This window comes from Lottia gigantea (genome assembly GCF_000327385.1).
Source record: "Lottia gigantea unplaced genomic scaffold LOTGIsca_13, whole genome shotgun sequence".
Taxonomy (NCBI): domain Eukaryota; kingdom Metazoa; phylum Mollusca; class Gastropoda; family Lottiidae; genus Lottia; species Lottia gigantea.
This window is the reverse complement of record NW_008707425.1, coordinates 1,799,302-1,818,017: the sequence shown is the minus strand read 5'-3', so window position 1 is coordinate 1,818,017 and position 18,716 is coordinate 1,799,302. Positions and strand designations below refer to the sequence as shown.

Below are 18,716 nucleotides of genomic sequence, written 5' to 3'. Positions count from 1 at the left end.
AAAAGTGACGTCAAAACTCTGACTGTACCATATCATTGAATTTATTGATGTCTCTTTGCATTTTAAATTTCAAATCAATCGATGCAAAAACAAAAAAGTTGCAAAAAAATTGCAAAATTCAATTGAAAAAAGTTTGCGACAAATTTTCGAATTTCGTAAAAATGCGCCATTTAGAGCCGATTTTCAACTTTTTGCACATGTTTAACTGTGGCATTTCCGGTTTTGCAAAAATGTTCCAATTATGCAACACGTTGCCACTACAGAAGGTCTAGGATTGTTGAATGGTTGCTGCAACTATTGCAGTCAAAGCACAGGAAGGTGTGTAAATTTCGAAAAAAAAAAAAAAAAAAAGAAGAAGAGACATTTCGATAACAAACTGGGACTATGCTTAAAGCAAGGTCCCACAAAAACATGAACCCTGACCTATCTCACGTGATCATAGTTGATGTCAGGCCCAGCAACCTCTTGTCAGCGTCTTTTTCTGTGATGATCTAAACCAGGATAGAGCTCCAATACTCTTACAAGTTATTTTTTTATTCACTTTGTTGATTATTTTCTGATGCAATTTGCCATTTGTGTTGCTATTTTCAGCATCATATATTTTATTTTGTTTGTTCCGTCGGTTCAACTTTTAATGAATTACAATATGAGTGATTTTTCCGATCAAGATTTTACTGGTTTCACATCTCAAGATTTGAGTACTGCTGAAAATATTTTGATTAATAATACTAACCAGGGCGATACGTCTAAATTTGTTGATCTAATAACAAACGCTTCGAAACCGTAAGTAAAGTCTTCCAATGTAAAAAACAGTAAAAACGTGCAGAAAATTCCAGCTCCAAGTAAGAAGTCTTTAAATAGTTCTTGTACAGGACCAAATCCAACGTGTACAATCACTTCGGCCTCAATTAATAAAACTGATGATTTTTCTGATGTTTTCGTTAACCCGAATTCAATAAATAAGACCACAGGTCGTAAATTAGATGATACCACGAGTGGTGGTGGGTAGGTCTTCTGTCAATCTTGGCATCTAAGGATCGAACCATTGATCAGAACAGTTGTCGACACTTGATGAAGCCTTTCTTAAATAAGAGATACCATCTTCTTTGCTCTGCTTCTCAACCTATCTCTGGAACTCTGTTTGGTCCAGACATTGCAACCAGAATCAAGGAACTAGATCAATCTGCCAAACTTTACTCTCCGATGAGCTACAATAATTATTCAAATGCTTCATATAGTAGAGCTTGGATTAAGAGGCCTTTTTTAGCTGGAGGCCAGAGGAGATTTTAATCTCCAGATCGAAAAGCAGCATACTATCCAAGTTACCAAAATTACCAAAACAAGGGCAGACCATACAGTACCCGAGGCAACCCGAGGTTGTTACACAAAGAGTCAATAGATCATGTAAGTACTCCTAAGAAAACAAGTAAGAAAACATTTATAGCTGGTCAGCTTTCAAAGTTTTCAAAAAATTGGCAGAATCTTACAACTGATAGTTGGATTATTGATACAATAAGTAATGGTTACAAAATTGAGTTTGACTATTTACCTATTCAGTGGTCTTTGCCGAATTCACCATGCCTTTCTATGACTGAGATTGATGTCATTGATCAGGAAGTAAGAAAACTCCTTAAAAAAGATGCAATTGAATCTTGTGATCCCGCGCCAGACCAATTTATTTCGAACTTGTTTTTAGTGCCCAAAAAGAATGGTACCTTGAGACCTGTTATCAATCTTAAAAAGTTAAATGATTTTGTATCTTATGACCATTTTAAGTCGGTTGATCTGAAATCTATTACTAAAAACAGTTTTTTAACATCAATAGATCTTTGTGATGCCTATTTTTCCATTGGAATTAATCCAAGTGATAGGAATGTAACAGCTGGGCTGTTCGGGGTTCGTAAATAACGAAGTTGACGGAGTCTCTTAGTTAATCAGCCAGTTATCAAATTATTGGATTTATTAACAGGCTTCAATCTTTACATAATACTCAATCAAACTCGTAAAAACTGAAAAATATTGAATAAAAAACACTTATAAGTCTTTAGCTTAGTAAAGAGACACTGAATTAACTCTACATTCTATAAATCTATAAATGCGGAAAAATTGGCGAGGACAGGTGGGCACATGAATGCCAATCTAGGGTTGGACAGGTTCGGATTATTCCAAATTTCTTGCAAAATGTTATTAATTAATAATATGACAATATAACATGTATAAGATATGCAATAGAATAACTGGAGGTGCGAACATAACATATTATACAAATAAAAGGACCAAATATATTACCTTTTCCCCGATTAATGGAGCTTTTAACAAAAACAATTCTTTTTCTTGAAATTTAGACCATGCTCATCCATACTCGTTTTGTTGTGCCAAATTAAGCCTAATGCGCAGACTTTGTTAGTCTTACTTTATTACCAAAATCAGTGCCTCCTAAATGACCTTAAGTTTATGCAACAAGGGAACATAACTGGTTGTTTGACAGCAGTTACATGGCTCCTCTAAATCATGTGAAGGATTTAAATGACAATAATTCAATAATAATACAACAGAATAATAATATAATGCCTTGATACTTGATGTACTTGGATTTTAACTTCTTCTGTTCCAAAGAATTTTAAGATTTATCGTGGATGTCACTATCACATATTATGTGCTATTATATAAAAAAGGCCATAAAACTCACTTTCAACACACTGAAAATGTTAGCACATAATATCACAAATATTTTCAAAAAAAAAGGCTCCTCGATGGGGATTCCCGGTCTAACAGTAATCTTCTTTTGGAAGCAAAAGTACTAGTTTATGGATAGGTTTTTCCAAAGTCTTCAACAAATTACTGCGTTTACCATTTTTGTCTAAGTGTCTATCACCAATAACTAACTTTACTTTTCTAACCAATCCATCATCACTCTTAAAACTTTCTTCAACTCTAGCTAAATTCCATTTGTTTCTAGGTAAATCTTCATTCTTCACAATAACTATATCATTCTGTTCTAAATTTCTTCTTGGTCTACACCATTTCTGTCTGACTTGCAAGGTTTGTAAGAATTCCTTGCTCCATCTCATCCAGAATTCATTTGAAAGATGTTGAACTCTTCGCCATCTTTTCTTAGCATACATATCAGATCTCTGAAATATATCTGGGGGAGGCATTACTACTCTTGTCTTTGAAGTAAGAAGATGATTAGGTGTTAATGGAGATAAACTATTTGGTTCATTTATGCTGTCAGTTGTTAAAGGACGGCAATTGACAATCGCCTCTGCTTCCAACATAAAAGTTCTTAATGTTTCATTATCTAGCTGTGAACCACTGTATGTAAGTAAATGATTTAAAACATTTCTCACTGACCTGATCTGGCGTTCCCATGAACCTCCCATGTGACTGGATTCTGGGAAATTCATTTTGAAGGGTATCCAATCACAGTTATCTTCTTGTAAGTTTTTTCGAACTTGTTCGTTAAATGATGTAGCAAGTTCATTATTGGCACCAATAAAGTTTGAACCTCTGTCAGATCTGATTTGTTGAACTGGACCACGACGACATACAAATCTTCGGTAGCTGTTGATAAATGAATCTGCTGTCATGGTGTTAAGGGTCTCCAGATGAACTGCTCTTGAGGACATACATGTGTAGATAACTCCATATCTCTTCATTTCCTTGCGTCCCTCTTTAATGTAGAAGGGGCCAAAACAGTCAACTGCACAGAATGTGAAGGGTGGTGCAGGAGTAATTCTGTCTTCTGGTAGATTTGCCATTTTTTCTTCTTGGACTGGGAATCTAGTTTTCTTACATTGTATACATTTTGAAATGTGATATCCAATTTCCGACGAACCATTGATTATTCAAAACCCAGAGGCTCTTATTTCATTCTGGGTTATTCCTCTTCCTTGGTGATGAACTTTATTGTGAAAGTATTCAATAATTGCAGGAGTTATATGATGTTTCCTTGGTAAAATAGCAAATTGCAAACTTCAGTAGGGAAATCACCATTTCTAATTCTACCCCCTACTCTTAATATACCAATTTCATCTATAAATGGATCCAATTTGTACAAGGTGCTGGTTTTCTTCACTATTGATTGCCTTCCTAGATCTTTATCATGTTCAGTAACTTGATTTGAAAGTAATTTAAGTTCTTCTGAGAAATTTTCTTTCTGTACTTGTTTGATTATAAAATTGTCTGCTTCTTTAATATCTGCTACTGATACTTGAATATTTCTTGACTCTGATACCTTGCTTAATCTGAAATATAATTGATACAAATTGCTATAGATCTCCTTATCTTGAACCACGATGAAAAGCGTTCCACTCTCTTTAAAATAGATGGAAATTCAGTGACATTTGTGACTAAAGATGAAATTTTCTTCACTTCAGGATCTTCTGGATTTAAGATCAATTCTGGTTGAGCTTCTGTTTGAGGTAATTCAATTTTCCATAAAAATGAAGGACCATTCCACCAACGTTTATTCTTGACTATTTCATCAGCGTTTAGGCCTCTAGATGCATCATCAGCTGGATTTTGTGAAGTTTCAATATAATGCCATTGATCTGGTGTAGAACTGTCTCTAATTTGTTGAATTCTGTTTGCTACAAATATATGAAATCGTCTAATATCATTACTGATGTATCCTAGTACCACCTTACTATCAGTCCAGTATACTTGTTCCATGTTTTCGTATTCAAGTTCCTTGCTTAGTAGTTGAGAGACTTTGATCGAGACTACAGCAGCTGAAAGTTCCAGTCTTGGTATTGAGATAGGTTTTAAAGGTGTTACCCTTGACTTGGCTAGTACTAAACAACAGTGTACTTGATTGTGTTGATTGACAAGACGTAGATAGGAACATTGATCATGTCCAGTTTTACTGGCATCAGAAAAGCGGTGCAATTCTACAGTTTTGACCCTTCCAAAGTTAACTGGCTTGTAACATCTATTAATCTTGACATTTTCTAACAAGTGAATGTTGTTTCTCCATTTTTCCCATTTGGTACGAACTTCTGCAGGTATTACATCATCCCAACTGGTACTTTCTCTGCATAATTCTTGTAAAATAGCCTTGCCTTGCAACAGAAAGGGTGAAACCATACCAAGAGGGTCAAAAATTGAACTGAGTGTTGACAGTATGCCGCGTCTTGTAAGTGGTTTATCCTTTAATTCAATTCGAAATTGAAATTCATCTGATTCTACACACCAGTAGACTCCCAAAGCACGTTCAATGGTGGAGGCTTCCTTGATTAGATCTGATTTTTTGTCTGCAGCTCGTTCTTCAGGGGGTATACTACTGATGACTGTTTGGTTATTTGTCACAAACTTGTGTAAATGAAATCCACCTTTCTGGCATAAGGCGATAGTGTTCTTGATCAATTTGATGGCATCAGAGGTTGTAGGTACTGACTTCAACCCATCATCTACATAAAAATCCCTGCGAAGAAAGTTAGATGCTTCAGTGCCATACAAATCTTGGAAGTCATTGGCTGTCTTCTTAAGTGCAAAGTTTGCACAAGCTGGAGAAGAAGTGGCTCCAAATAAGTGGGTGGTCATTCTATAATCTTCAGGGGGTTTGTTATAATCTCCATCGGACCACCATAAAAAGCGTAAAAAATTCCGATCTGCTTCATTGACTCTAACTTGGTTAAACATTCCTTCTATATCACACATGAAGGCTATGTCATCTTGTCTGAATCTACATAAGACGCCTAAAAGGCTAGATGTCAAATCTAAACCGGTATGAAGCTTTTGGTTGATGGAAATTCCCTTGTATTCAGCGCTACAATCGTACACGATACGTATTTTACCAGGCTTCTTAGCATTATAGATCCCATGATGTGGTATATACCAGATATGACCATTATTAAGTGAAAGTTCTTCCTTTGGTACCAATTCAGCATAACCATTTTCTAATGTACTTTTCATTAAACGTTCATAATCGTTCTTGTATTGGACATCATATAATAATCTTTTCTGTAATGTTTTGGTTCTGTTAATCACCATATACTTGTTGTTAGGAAAAGTGACATTTTCTTCTTTAAATGGCAGTGGCATCTCGTAATGACCGTCAGTAGTTCTATGAATACCATTTTCCAGAGTCTTCAGGAATCTTTTCTCATTTTGAGAATAACTAATATCTTGAGTTTTAGCTTCGTTGAAATCTTGTTCAAACATTCTTCTGACGTGATGAGGACTTATGACTTCTTTAATTTGTGTTTTCAAGGCGAAATGGCATCTATGTGGTTCACCAACGTTCTGTTCTATTTGTACCGTTCTCGTTACTATGTGATTTGTATGAGACTGATGATTGTCTTCATCCATAGTTCTGCTTATGATTCCCCATCCAAGTTCTGTTCTTATAGCGTACGGCTCATCATCCTTTCCTGGTATGATTTCCCTTGGTTTAATGGCTCTAAGACAGTTTCTTCCAACAAGCACTGCAACATCAATATCTTCAGAATAGGGCATAAGTTTTCTTGCTATAGGTTTAAGATGAAGCCATTTTTCAGCTGTTTCCTGCCTGGGTATTTGTTTTCTACTTGCTGGGATAACATCTCTGGTGTATATTGATGAGAGTGGTATTTCCGTTTCTTCATTATAGCCTCTCAACACTAACCCTGATATCTTTTTACTGGGTATGGTAGCTGAACTCAGCATCGTGTTTAATATCAATTCAATTTCTGGACCATCAGCCTTTAACTGATTGATAGTGGAGGTCTCAATAAATGTTACATCTGATTGATCATCAACAATTACATAACATAGTTTCTTGTGTTCAGGTTTGTCTTGTAGATATAACCATAAGGGTATGATCAGACTGTGTGAGGAGTAGCCAAGGTCCACACAGTTAGATACAATTTCCGTCTTCTTTCTCTGTATCTTGTTAATGAAATCTTCATCGTGTAAAGAAGTCGGATGAAGTCTGTTGCACCTGTTGCAGGTTTTCTTGTCCTGACAGTTGTGACGTATATGGCCATACTTAAAACAACCATTACAAAGACCTTTTCTTCCTTATGAAATTTCTTCTTTCTGAAAGTGTAAGGTTTAAGAACTTTTTACAGTTGTCCAAGCCATGGTTCCCTTGACAACACTTGCAAATCTCTTCTTCCTTTTGGATTAAACTTGTTGAAAGTGAGATATGTCTCTTCTTTTCTGATTTGGTAGTAGTAATCACTCCCTTTCTGGCCTTATATGAAGTGACTGGGTCGCAGGCTATTCGGCTTTCTTTAGTTAGAAATTTTACAAATTCTGAAAAGGGTGGGTAGGATGCTGGTCTTCCCTGAACTTCTCCATGTCTCCAGGAGTCTGCTAATTTTGACCAGGCATTACATATGTAGTTTGGTAGAATCCTCAACATTTTCTGATTTTCCTTTGCATCATTCAAGATTTGTAAATATTGTATTTTATTCATTGCAGTTTCGCAATTTTGTAGGAAGTCTGCAAATTTTCTAAGACCTTCTCCATCGTTAGGAGCTATTGGCTTCCAGTTGTCTATTTCCTTTCGATATTCTTGAGCCAAGGAGTACCATATCTGTTTGTTAGAATTTCCTTGGCTCTATTGTAAGCTTCATTGGTATCTAATGTCAGTAATCCAGCTACAGACTGTTTAGCGTCACCATTAAGATATTTACTTAGGTAAAATAATCGTTCAGATGGGTTCCATGTCCTGTTCTCGATGAAGGTTTCAAAGGACTTGATCCAAACAGGATACTTGAGAACTTCACCCTTGAATACTTCTGGTTCAATCCTAGGTAGACCATCTCGATCTTGAAGCGATGACATTAGTTCAACCATTTTTAATATTAATTCATTTGTAGTTGAATCTATAGAAGTTGTATTTCCGACAATGTTGTTGGTGGGATTTTCAATCATTCCAATGATTGGATTTACTGCCATTCCAGTTGTCGGATTTTCAGTAGTTGTAATGCTTGAATCATGAGCAATTCTACTAGTTGGTGTTTCTGCAATTCTATGGTCTACTTCAACAGGGTTTGAATTATCTTGAGTCTGAACATATTCATTTATTCTCTCTAATCGGGAATCATGATCCACAGGTTCAGCTTCCCTTTGTATAAAAATGCCATTACCAGAGGAGAAATATGATCTTGAACTTCTATTTCATACTACTGATACATCATCTGACCTTAAATCATGAATTCTTCTATTTATCTCGAATAATAAATTTGCTTCTTCCACTTCAAGAGCTTCATATGCTTCCTTTAAATTTTCACTCTCTTTATCATCTTCTTTAATTGATTCCAAATTACTGAATGTTGTATAAAGTTCATTCGAGAGGGTGTCATATTCTTCTCTTGCAGCAACCAATTTATCAGCATCAGCATGATCTGCAAGTAATGACTGTAACTGATACTGGTATTTCTTAGTCCTTCTTTTACTTGTAACAAAGTCTCTGCTAAGTTTAGTTTTTAACTGTTTACCATCCTTTGGTTTGGCATCAGCTCCAAGTTCTTCAGTTTTCTTAACATCTTGAATGTTTATTGATTCTTTACTTGTAGCCATATTGCCCTTGATTGTTAATAATATTATCTATATTTCTTCAATAAATCTTCTATTTCTTAAAAGTCTTCACTTGAGATTGGATTCTTGGTAGTTTATAAAGTAGTTTACAGACATAGAGTTTAAAGCGATTTAATTTTCACAAAGTCTTGGTTGTTTGTAGAATATTTTACAAACAATAATTTTAGAAGATAGTTCATTAAATCTTGAATAAACTTAGTTTGGTTTTATTCTTGCTAATCTTGCTTTAACAGTTCACAAGTTGTTAACTATTTTCTTGGTCTTGGTATCTTCAAACATCAAAGGTCCTTAACTTTAATCTTGATAAATTGGTTTTGTTGAAAGCTCTCAAAATATCGTAAGTTTTTACTGTAACAGCTGGGCTGTTCGGGGTTCGTAAATGACGGAGTTGACGGAGTCTCTTAGTTAATCAGCCAGTTATCAAATTATTGGATTTATTAACAGGCTTCAATCTTTACATAATACTCAATCAAACTCGTAAAAACTGAAAAATATTGAATAAAAAACACTTATAAGTCTTTAGCTTAGTAAAGAGACACTGAATTAACTCTACATTCTATAAATCTATAAATGCGGAAAAATTGGCGAGGACAGGTGGGTACATGAATGCCAATCTAGGGTTGGACAGGTTCGGATTATTCCAAATTTCTTGCAAAATGTTATTAATTAATAATATGACAATATAACATGTATAAGATATGCAATAGAATAACTGGAGGTGCGAACATAACATATTATACAAATAAAAGGACCAAATATATTACCTTTTCCCCGATTAATGGAGCTTTTAACAAAAACAATTCTTTTTCTTGAAATTTAGACCATGCTCATCCATACTCGTTTTGTTGTGCCAAATTAAGCCTAATGCGCAGACTCTGTTAGTCTTACTTTATTACCAAAATCAGTGCCTCCTAAATGACCTTAAGTTTATGCAACAAGGGAACATAACTGGTTGTTTGACAGCAGTTACAAGGAAGTACTTATGTTTTGTTTGGCGTGATGTCATTTATCATTTCAAATGTTTGCCATTTGGTATTTCATCAGCACCTCGGGTGTTCACCAAAGTTTTGAAACCAATTTTTTCTTTCTTGGGAAAGCTATTACTTTATAGATGATTCACTTTTCTCATCTTCAACTATTGAAGAGTCAAGATCTAACACATGTAAGGCTATAGATTTGTTTCATAGTCTTGGATTTTAAGTAAATTTTGAAAAATCAAAATTAAAACCATCTAAAGAATTAGTCTTTCTTGGTTTTATTATAAACACAGTCATATAAAGTTTTGATGACTCAGGATAAGTTAGATAAGATTGTCTCTTCAGCTAGAAATTTATTAGCTTCAGTTTTCACTGTAAGAGATTTAGCCTCTTTCATTGGTTTTTGCTCTTTTAGTAGAATTGCAATCCGACCTGCTTCATTTTATATGCACTATTTAGACAAAGGCAAAACAAGACAGCTTTCACAATCCAACCTTGACTACGACACTGTTGCGAAACTTGATTCTTATATGATCCAGGAGCTTTATTGGTGGATTGACAAATGCCATCTTTTCAATGGGAATCTCATTCAGCCCCCACCAGTGGATGAGATGGTAACCACTGATGCATCTGAAATGGGTTGGGGAGCTCACTTAAATAATTTAAAGACAAATTCTTTATAGCTTCCAAGTGAACAAGGAAATCATATTAATTTCTAAGAACTGTTGGCAGTGTTTAAGGCTTTTGAAAGTCTTTGTTCTGAACTCCATGATATACAAATCTGTATACAGCTGATAATTCTGTTGCCATTGCTTATATTAACAATCTTGGAGGTGCAATCAATTCATTACATGAACTGTCCAAATCTATTTGGTTATGGTGTTCTAGACGGAATATATTTATATATTTGTCTGCTAAGCATATCCAAGGTAAATTCAACCTGGAGGCTGACTTTTTATCAAGATTTTTCGAATTCCACGGAGTGGATGCTCCATGAGAATACATTTAATAAGATTTGTAACTATTTTCATACTTCAGATATAGATTTATTTGCATCCTCCTTAAATTATCAGATTGAACCTTACGTTGCTTGGTATCCAGATCTTTACTGTGTAGCTTGTGATAACTTCACCATTTCTTGGAGTAATTATCCTTATATTTTTGCTCCTTTCAGTTTAATACCACGGATCCTCAACAAGATTTTGTTGGACAAGGTATCTTGGGCAATAATGGTTGTTCCAGCTTGGTCAACCCAGGTATGGTATCCTCTACTTTTAAACCTTTTGGTGGATTACCCACTTCTTTTGCCCAAGAGAAAAGATTTACAGGGGTGCGTTACATCCATTGAAAGGCAATTCCCTCAGGTTGACCGTTTGTCTTGTATCAGGGCAAACATTCAGTGTAAAGGCATTTCAAAAGAGTCTGCAGAACTCATCCTTAACTCATGGCGACCTAAAACAAACAAGCAATATCAGTTGGCTTGGAATAGATGGAATCTTTGGTGTGTGCAAGGGAAAATCTATAGAAAATTTGTTAAATCTAATTGCTCATATAGTGTTATAAATGCAACACGTTCAAGTATAGCTCTGACATTGGTAACTGTAGGGAATTCCCGTCTAAAAGACTATCCTTTACTTGGTTGTTTCATGAAAGGTGTTTTTGTACAAAAACCTCCTAAACCACGCTACTTGGCAACATGAGATATATCTATTTTATTACGATATTTAAGTTCTTTGTATACATTGGATTCATTGTCTCTACGAATGCTTACAATTAAAGCAGTTTCTCTGTTGTCATTGTCAACTGCCCAACGTTGTCAAACATTAGCATCTTTCTCTTTAGATTCTGTGAAAGATTCCAGGACAGCTATAAGTCTCTCAACATCGAGTATATTAAAAACATCTCGTCCTTCACAACCTCTATATAGTGTCAACATAAATAATTATAAAAATTTATACATCTGTCCATGTCATACATTACGTACATATATTTCAACAACAGAGAGTAAACGTAAAACACAAAGTTTATTTATTTCTTTTTTCAATAAAAAGCTGTATGTGCCTCTACTATTTCCAGGTGGATTAAAGAAGCTTTGATTTCTTCCGGCATTAATCCAGATATTTTTAAACCACATTCCTTAAGAGGTGCTGCCTCGTCTGCTGCTAACTTAGCAGGACTTTCTATTTCAGAAATACTGAAGACAGCTGATTGGAGGTCAAAGAAGACTTCTATAACAGAGATATCCTGACTTCTTTTTCAGATGTTGTGTTGAATAAATTATGAACATTTTCAGGTTTTTTAATCTTTTTTCAATTCTTGTTGTCAACCTCTTTAAATTATGCAATATTAATCCAAAATGCCCGAAGGGCATAGATGGAAAATAATTGAACTCTCAGCCGAGCGCCCGATGGGCGCGAAGGATGAGAGAAATTATATGAATATATAGCCCGAGGGCTTGAGGATTAATCTTCCCTCCCAAGTCCCTCCCGGGTTATATGTTTATATAATTTAAGGTTGACAACATGCCTGGCTTTAAATAGGTTGCTGGGCCTGACATCAACTATGATCAAGTGACATAGGTCAGGGTTCATATTTTTTCTTTTTACTTTACACATGAGTGTTAGAGCATATTCTGGCTGGATTACCAGGAATATGCAATAATAATCCTCAAGCCCTCGAGCTATATATTCATATAATTTCTCTCATCCTTTGGGCGCTTGGCTGATAGTTAAATTATTTTAGAATATAGCTAGAGCTTTGTAAAGGGAGATAATAAAATGATTGGATAAAGAGTTATCGGAGTAGTAATCATTTACACACAGGAAGAACATGTTTAATGAATGATTTAGTTTGTATGTTTGAAAATCCTGTATCGTATATTGTTATTCTAACCATCGGTTGCATTTTTTGGCATCAGTTGCCATTGGTAAGTAGCAGTATATGCTAAATATAAGGCATGGGTAGTTAAATATTAAGAATTTTTAAAGGATCTTGTCTGTTGTGGTCAGCATTGTTTGCTTAGAGTAAGGCTATGATTGCCACGGTGTAAGGCACCGTTTGTCTGGTGTAAGGCATTGTTTGCCTGGTGTAAGGCATTTTTTGCCTAGTGTAAGGCAATGGTTGCTTGGTACAAGATATTGGTTTGTGTATAAATATACAGTGCTGTTGTTTTGTTTGGTGTTATTAAAGTGCCTGTTTATGGCCAAATGCACATTGAAGTGTCTTTTATTTGGGAAAAAAAGGATAAAGAAAATATTATTACCTATTTGATGCAATTCCAGCAAAATAAAAAACCAAGTTTTTGTCAACTTTCAGCTGTGATTCCTCAATAAATCTCCTTGAAACTCCATAAGCCCGTATTGAAGAAGCACCTGTTATTGTCTCACTAAAATGAGAATATATTGGTGATCTTGTTGTCGATTCAATTCTCTTTAACTGTCTTGAAGTTGGTATATAGAATCGCTGTAAAATATTTAATAATACATAGTTATTGCCAAAAAAGATGTATTATGTACTCCTAGATAGTAACCCTTAATCAGATACACCCACTTTGAATTGATCTGGTGTTTAAGAAATTTCACAATAAAGCATAGATAACATTGATATATATATAAAGATGATAAAGTTAACCAACTCTAAAGGGGTAATCAATTACACCTGATAGAGATATATTTGTACAATTTGTACATCAAAATGTTTGTAAATCATCAAAACTAAAAATGCAGTAATTTCGTCAAATTTCAAGTAGATTGTGTGTTTTTTTAATTTGTTACCATGGCAACCAGGTTACATATCTATTTTTTATCTATAAGCTTAGCACTGATGATTTAGTGAAATTGTGGAAAAATTCAAAAAAGTTGATTGTGCAACAGTGTCAGACACAGGTTATAACCTCACATTATTGAGCTTTAAAGATACATCGTCCTTTGCAGATACCATGGCAATGACAATTTGCATGAACTTGTGTATATATTTTTTCAATTTTTACAACAAAATGTTTGTAAATTATCATAATTACCTTTTTTTTTGCAAAGATACAAACAAACGGCAGTAATTTCGTCAAATTTCGAGTAAATTGTGTTCTTTTTTTAATTTGTTTCCATGACAACCAGATTAGATATATTTACTTTATATCTGTAAACTTAGCACTGATGATTTAGTGACGTTTTGGATGAATTCAAAGAAGTTGAATGTGCAACAATGTCAAACAAAGGTTATAACGTCACATTATTGGGCTTTAAAGATACAACGTCCTTTGCCGTTACCATGGCAAGGACAATTTTCAGCCAAAAGTCCTTAAACAAAAAATAATTGCCCTATCTTTAATATAACGCATTCGTTGCTATGGACTAGCAGTGATTTAGTGTTCAAATCTTTAAATGGCATTTTCTCCATAAGTTGATTTTTTACGAATTGCTGGAATGTCATAAAAAAATTGCCATAAAATCTCAACTAATTATGCTAAAAAAGCGAATGAGATACCAAAATGGAGATAATTTTGATGCGTTTTTCCTAAGTAAAGGGCAATAACTCAAAGACCGTTCACTGAAATATCAAATTCGAACTTGCCCAAGATCTCATCAATATAAATGATCACACCAAATTTTATTCAAATCAGTTGAAATTATTATTATGTTCACAAACAAATTTTGACGCGTATTTCTTAAGTCAAGGACAATAACTCAAAAACCGTTCATCGAAAGATTGTAAAGATTGACCAAGATCTCATCAATATAAATGATCACACCAAATTTCATTAAAATCAGTTGAAAACTGTAGTCTCTATGTGTTCACAAAAAATGTTGACGGACCGACAGACCAATGAACTGATGGAACGACAGACAGGGGGCGACGGCAATATACGTCCACATTTCCATGTGGGCGTATAAAAATGACTCATATCGTGGAAATTCCTAGATGTTGTTGTATTGACAATTGTGACAATTGTGGGATTGAACTTCATGTTTTTGGTGATGCTTCAGAACGAGCATTTGGTACTTGTATTTATTTAAGGTGTAATCAAAAACATTTATTCATTCTAATCTTATAGCATCAAAGACTCGTGTTGCTCCTTTGTCAAAGCAAACAAAGCCTCGATTTGAACTTTTAGCCTGTCTTGTATCTGCACAGCTTACTGTGAGTGTGGTGAAAGCATTACATCATTAAAACTTTGATAAAATCTACTATTGGTCTGATTCGCAGATGGCCTATAGCTGGATTAGAAATATCAACAAGGAGTACAAGCAGTTTGAACAAAATCAATTAACTGAAATAAGGAAAATTTCTACGATTTAAAATTGGAATAACTGTTCAATATCAGAAAATCCTGCGGATATCAAGCACGTCAACAGAATTAGCCAACACATCAAAAATCTTTGGTTTAAGGATACTCAAAACCATATCACACATGATGATAAATTCAAGCAAAGGACTGTTTCGCTAAATCAAGTTAGACCAGAGTGGAATTTTGTGTTGTTACGGCCGAATAGAAGATAGCTTGTGAGGCAAGGCAACATACGCCCACTGGCAGCTGTCAGAAAGGATAAAACAGTCTTTAGTGACTAAAGTACGAATTTTCTCATATTGAATAAATTTTATTAGTTTGAATTCAATTACACATATATATGCCAGTTATTTATGCTGAGTAATTCCACAAAATTTTTTAAAATCAATATCAATAACCCAAATACAACAAACAATTAAATCACACAGCTCTAATCAAGGGCAAAAAACAACTTTTTGATGCGTGTTCACAAAGTCAAGGGCAATAACTCAAAAAAAGTTTATCAAAAATATCTCAAGTTAGAACTTGTCTGAGATCTTATCAATTCCAATGATCACACCAAGTTTCATCAAAATCAGTTGAAAACTGTAGCTTCTATTGTGCTCATAAACAAATTTTGAAGTGTTTTACAAGGTCAAGGAAAATAACTCTGAAAGCGTTCATTGAAAATGCCTTAAGTTAGAACTTGTCCGAGATCTTATCAATTCCAATGATCATAACAAGTTTGATCAAATTTGGTTGAAAACTGTAGCTTCTATTGTGCTCACAAACACATTTTGACGCGTTTTTTTCACATCATTGTTAGCGTTATTTATCACCTAAATATATATTTTTTTGCATTTTTCATCTTACTTTATATATCCCCAAACCCAGTTTGACTTATTTGCATAATTTGATCCCAACATTTTCACGCTAGCATATACAGTTTCCTCCTGTTACATCCGCTGTACATTCCCTTCTAAGGCCACACCAATTTATAAACTTGGATTACGGGCCCGCCGACCTGCTTTTTTGACGAATCCCAATAAAAATAAAAATGAAAAAATCTATTTTTTTTTATTCTTACTGTGTCCGCCGATGTAAAAATTTCAACACGAAATCCTAAAGGGACGTAACTCGGTTGATAAGTTGTACTCGCTTAGCGAAAGCGTTCTCTGTTGAATGGTCAGTCAGTGTTAATGAGACAAAAGGCTAGTTCCACGATGTTTTTGATAACGGTACTACAAAGCAAGTACGACTATGCAAATGAGGTGCCTGCAAATTTCTAAAATAAATCTTGAACCGAAGCTATTTTCATTCGAAAGATAAATTGGTTTGTAATATGTTGATTGTTGGCTAGATAGTTTTAAAATTTGTTGTATTACGAGATTAGTTCTGGAAATCTGGAAAAGCCTTTCAAAAAATAAAATAAACCAACAACACATGATTTGTGATTTGGTTCGTTCCAATCTGCAAATTTTGTAAAAATTCTCTCGTCGGCCATTATTCAATTGTTGTAATGAAAATACATCTATGTGAAAATGTTAGAAAATGAGCGTTGAACTCGATGTGTATATCAACGTCTCCATATGTACCGAGGGCCGTGTCACAAAACGAACTATAATGCGTGCCTCTGATGACGAAAATGTTGGTAATTTGTTGACGCGCTCCGGATGGCAGGACACAGAAGAAGTAACCGTCTCCAGCGTTAAAGCCGGTATCGAAATAGACCATGAAACTACCGATGTAGAGATAGTTACACCCGTAGCAGTTTTAAGACAATTTAAATTTAATTTTGCATTTAATATGTGTTATCTTTGACATTTTAAAGGCTTTCGGCCAATTCTCTTTCCTGTATCTAAGATATATTTTGAGTGTATTTCGTTTTAAAGGCATAATTACACACATGACATACCACCTTTAATCTTTTCAATCTTTTCAATATATTCATTGAGGCTCAATTTAAGTTGTTTGTTTCCAAAGGATATAAATAAAGTTTTAAATACATTCCTTTTTCGTCTTCTTGAAATGCAGATTTTTTTTTTTTGTTTTATTTTTATCCCCCCCTGCTCCCTGCTTTTTTCAAAAGTTTTGCCTGTAATTCAACTAATTAAATTGGTGTGGCCTAACCCCAAGTTATTTTCATTATGCTCCCCAACTACAACAACCACTGGCAAGAAGCCAGACATAGAAACACTAATCGTCAACCAAACCAATATCACGTACCCTACAACGGCCCTGTCTTCCATCGACCTCTACCACCTACCAATCGCCGACCACCAACCAACCCATCCAGCTATATCCCACCCCATCGCCGACCTACTTACAACACAGCCTACCAATCAAGAGGTAACCATCGACCTGACCAACAACAGAAACGACTACCAGCCCACCGACGCCAACCAGTCCCCACTCATAAGGAGGAAGAACCCTTTGTGAAGGTGTTCTTCCAAGTTTTGCAGTGCCTCCATCATTTGGCAATCCTTACCCTTCAACAGCAAGGCCAACCAGCGTTTACCTTCAAACGCAAAGTCTCTGAGTTGGATATGGCTCTGTAAGGTTACGCAAGTCCTGATCGACCATTACCAAACCACACTTCAAGAGAAGCTGACCACCATTCGTACCAAGTCTTTATCATCACCTGCCGTCGACCGCATCGTTTCTCATGCCCTGTCCTGGGCCCGTCGCTCCTATGGGAAACGTCTCACTCAAGCTGTAATCTCCAAATTCTACCAAACAATCAACGGAACAAAGACCAGAGTAACCATATCTCTACCAACTGACATGGACACTACACCTGCACCATCTAGAGCCACCACACTGCCGAACCAAACCCCTAAACGAGCCCGAAGTTCACCTACTCCTAGTCCAGCAGACATAGGTAAACGCTCTCGTAGAGAGGGCACACCCCTTCTCTTTTCACTTTCAGACTCGTCTTCCCCTTCCACACCATCTGAATCTTCACCACGTGATCCAGGATCCGCCAACCTTTCTTCCTTCTGTGCGTTTTTGGACCAGCAAACCACCCCTCAGTCTCCATCCAAGTCGAGACGTGTATCCAGACCTTCCCCCCCTCGAACCAGATCCTAGTCCGTTCCCAATGCTACAATTCTAACAACTACCAAACCAGTACCAATCACACCGTCGACGACCATTATATCCACTACCAATCCGTATTATCACCAAACCAAGGACAAATCATTATGGAAACTACCTGCTCTAAAGAAATCTACCTTAATAATTGGATCATCTAACCTGAATCGAATTACCAAAACCAGTTCAGACACCGAAATACATTCTTACCCCGGTGCCCAAATCCATCACATACAGTCAATCCTGGAATCTTACGACCATGATCCCAAACCTACTACCATTATTCTTCATATAGGCCTCAACAACCGTGATCAGATACCAAAGACCTCCTTTAACCAAGCCCAGAAATTAATCGCCACAGCCAACAAAACCTTCCCAAACTCCAAGATCCTCTTCACATGTATACCTATTTCAAATAAAATCTCGAAGAAAGCACAATTTTCAACTGAATAATCCTAAACATTATGCCATTTTACCGAAACCAATTTTCAAAGAAACTGCTAACATGATTAATAATATTCTTGCCGATTTAGTCAAAACTAGTTATCTCAAACAGAAACAATATGACTATCTGTCTGCCAAACCTGATTGTCGCGAGAGACATTTGTACACTTTGCCTAAAATCCATAAGAATCCAACCAAGGAGTGGTTTATTTCGAATAAAATCCCTAAAGGCCGCCCGATTATATCTGACTGTGGTAGTGAGTCATATGCAGTGTCAGAATATATTGATCATTTCTTACTACCTCTAGCATGCCAACATCGCGCCTACCTTTAAGACACAACCGATTTTGTCAATAAAATAAAAAATCTTCGAGTTCCCTCTAATGCTAGTTTAATTTCTATCGACGTTT

At 35.5% G+C, this 18,716-nt stretch overlaps 1 protein-coding gene across 1 annotated transcript in view; it reads right to left on the bottom strand.

The window, feature by feature from the left end:
- The window catches only part of LOTGIDRAFT_111479 (hypothetical protein), a gene marked incomplete at both ends in the record, with an annotated part of 53,727 nt that overhangs the window by 6,295 nt on the left and 28,716 nt on the right, over positions 1-18,716 (bottom strand). Inside the window, one exon of the mRNA XM_009048947.1 lies at positions 12,769-12,968. Within this exon, the coding sequence (XP_009047195.1) occupies positions 12,769-12,968 (200 nt within the window). The remainder of the gene's footprint in view (positions 1-12,768; positions 12,969-18,716) is intronic.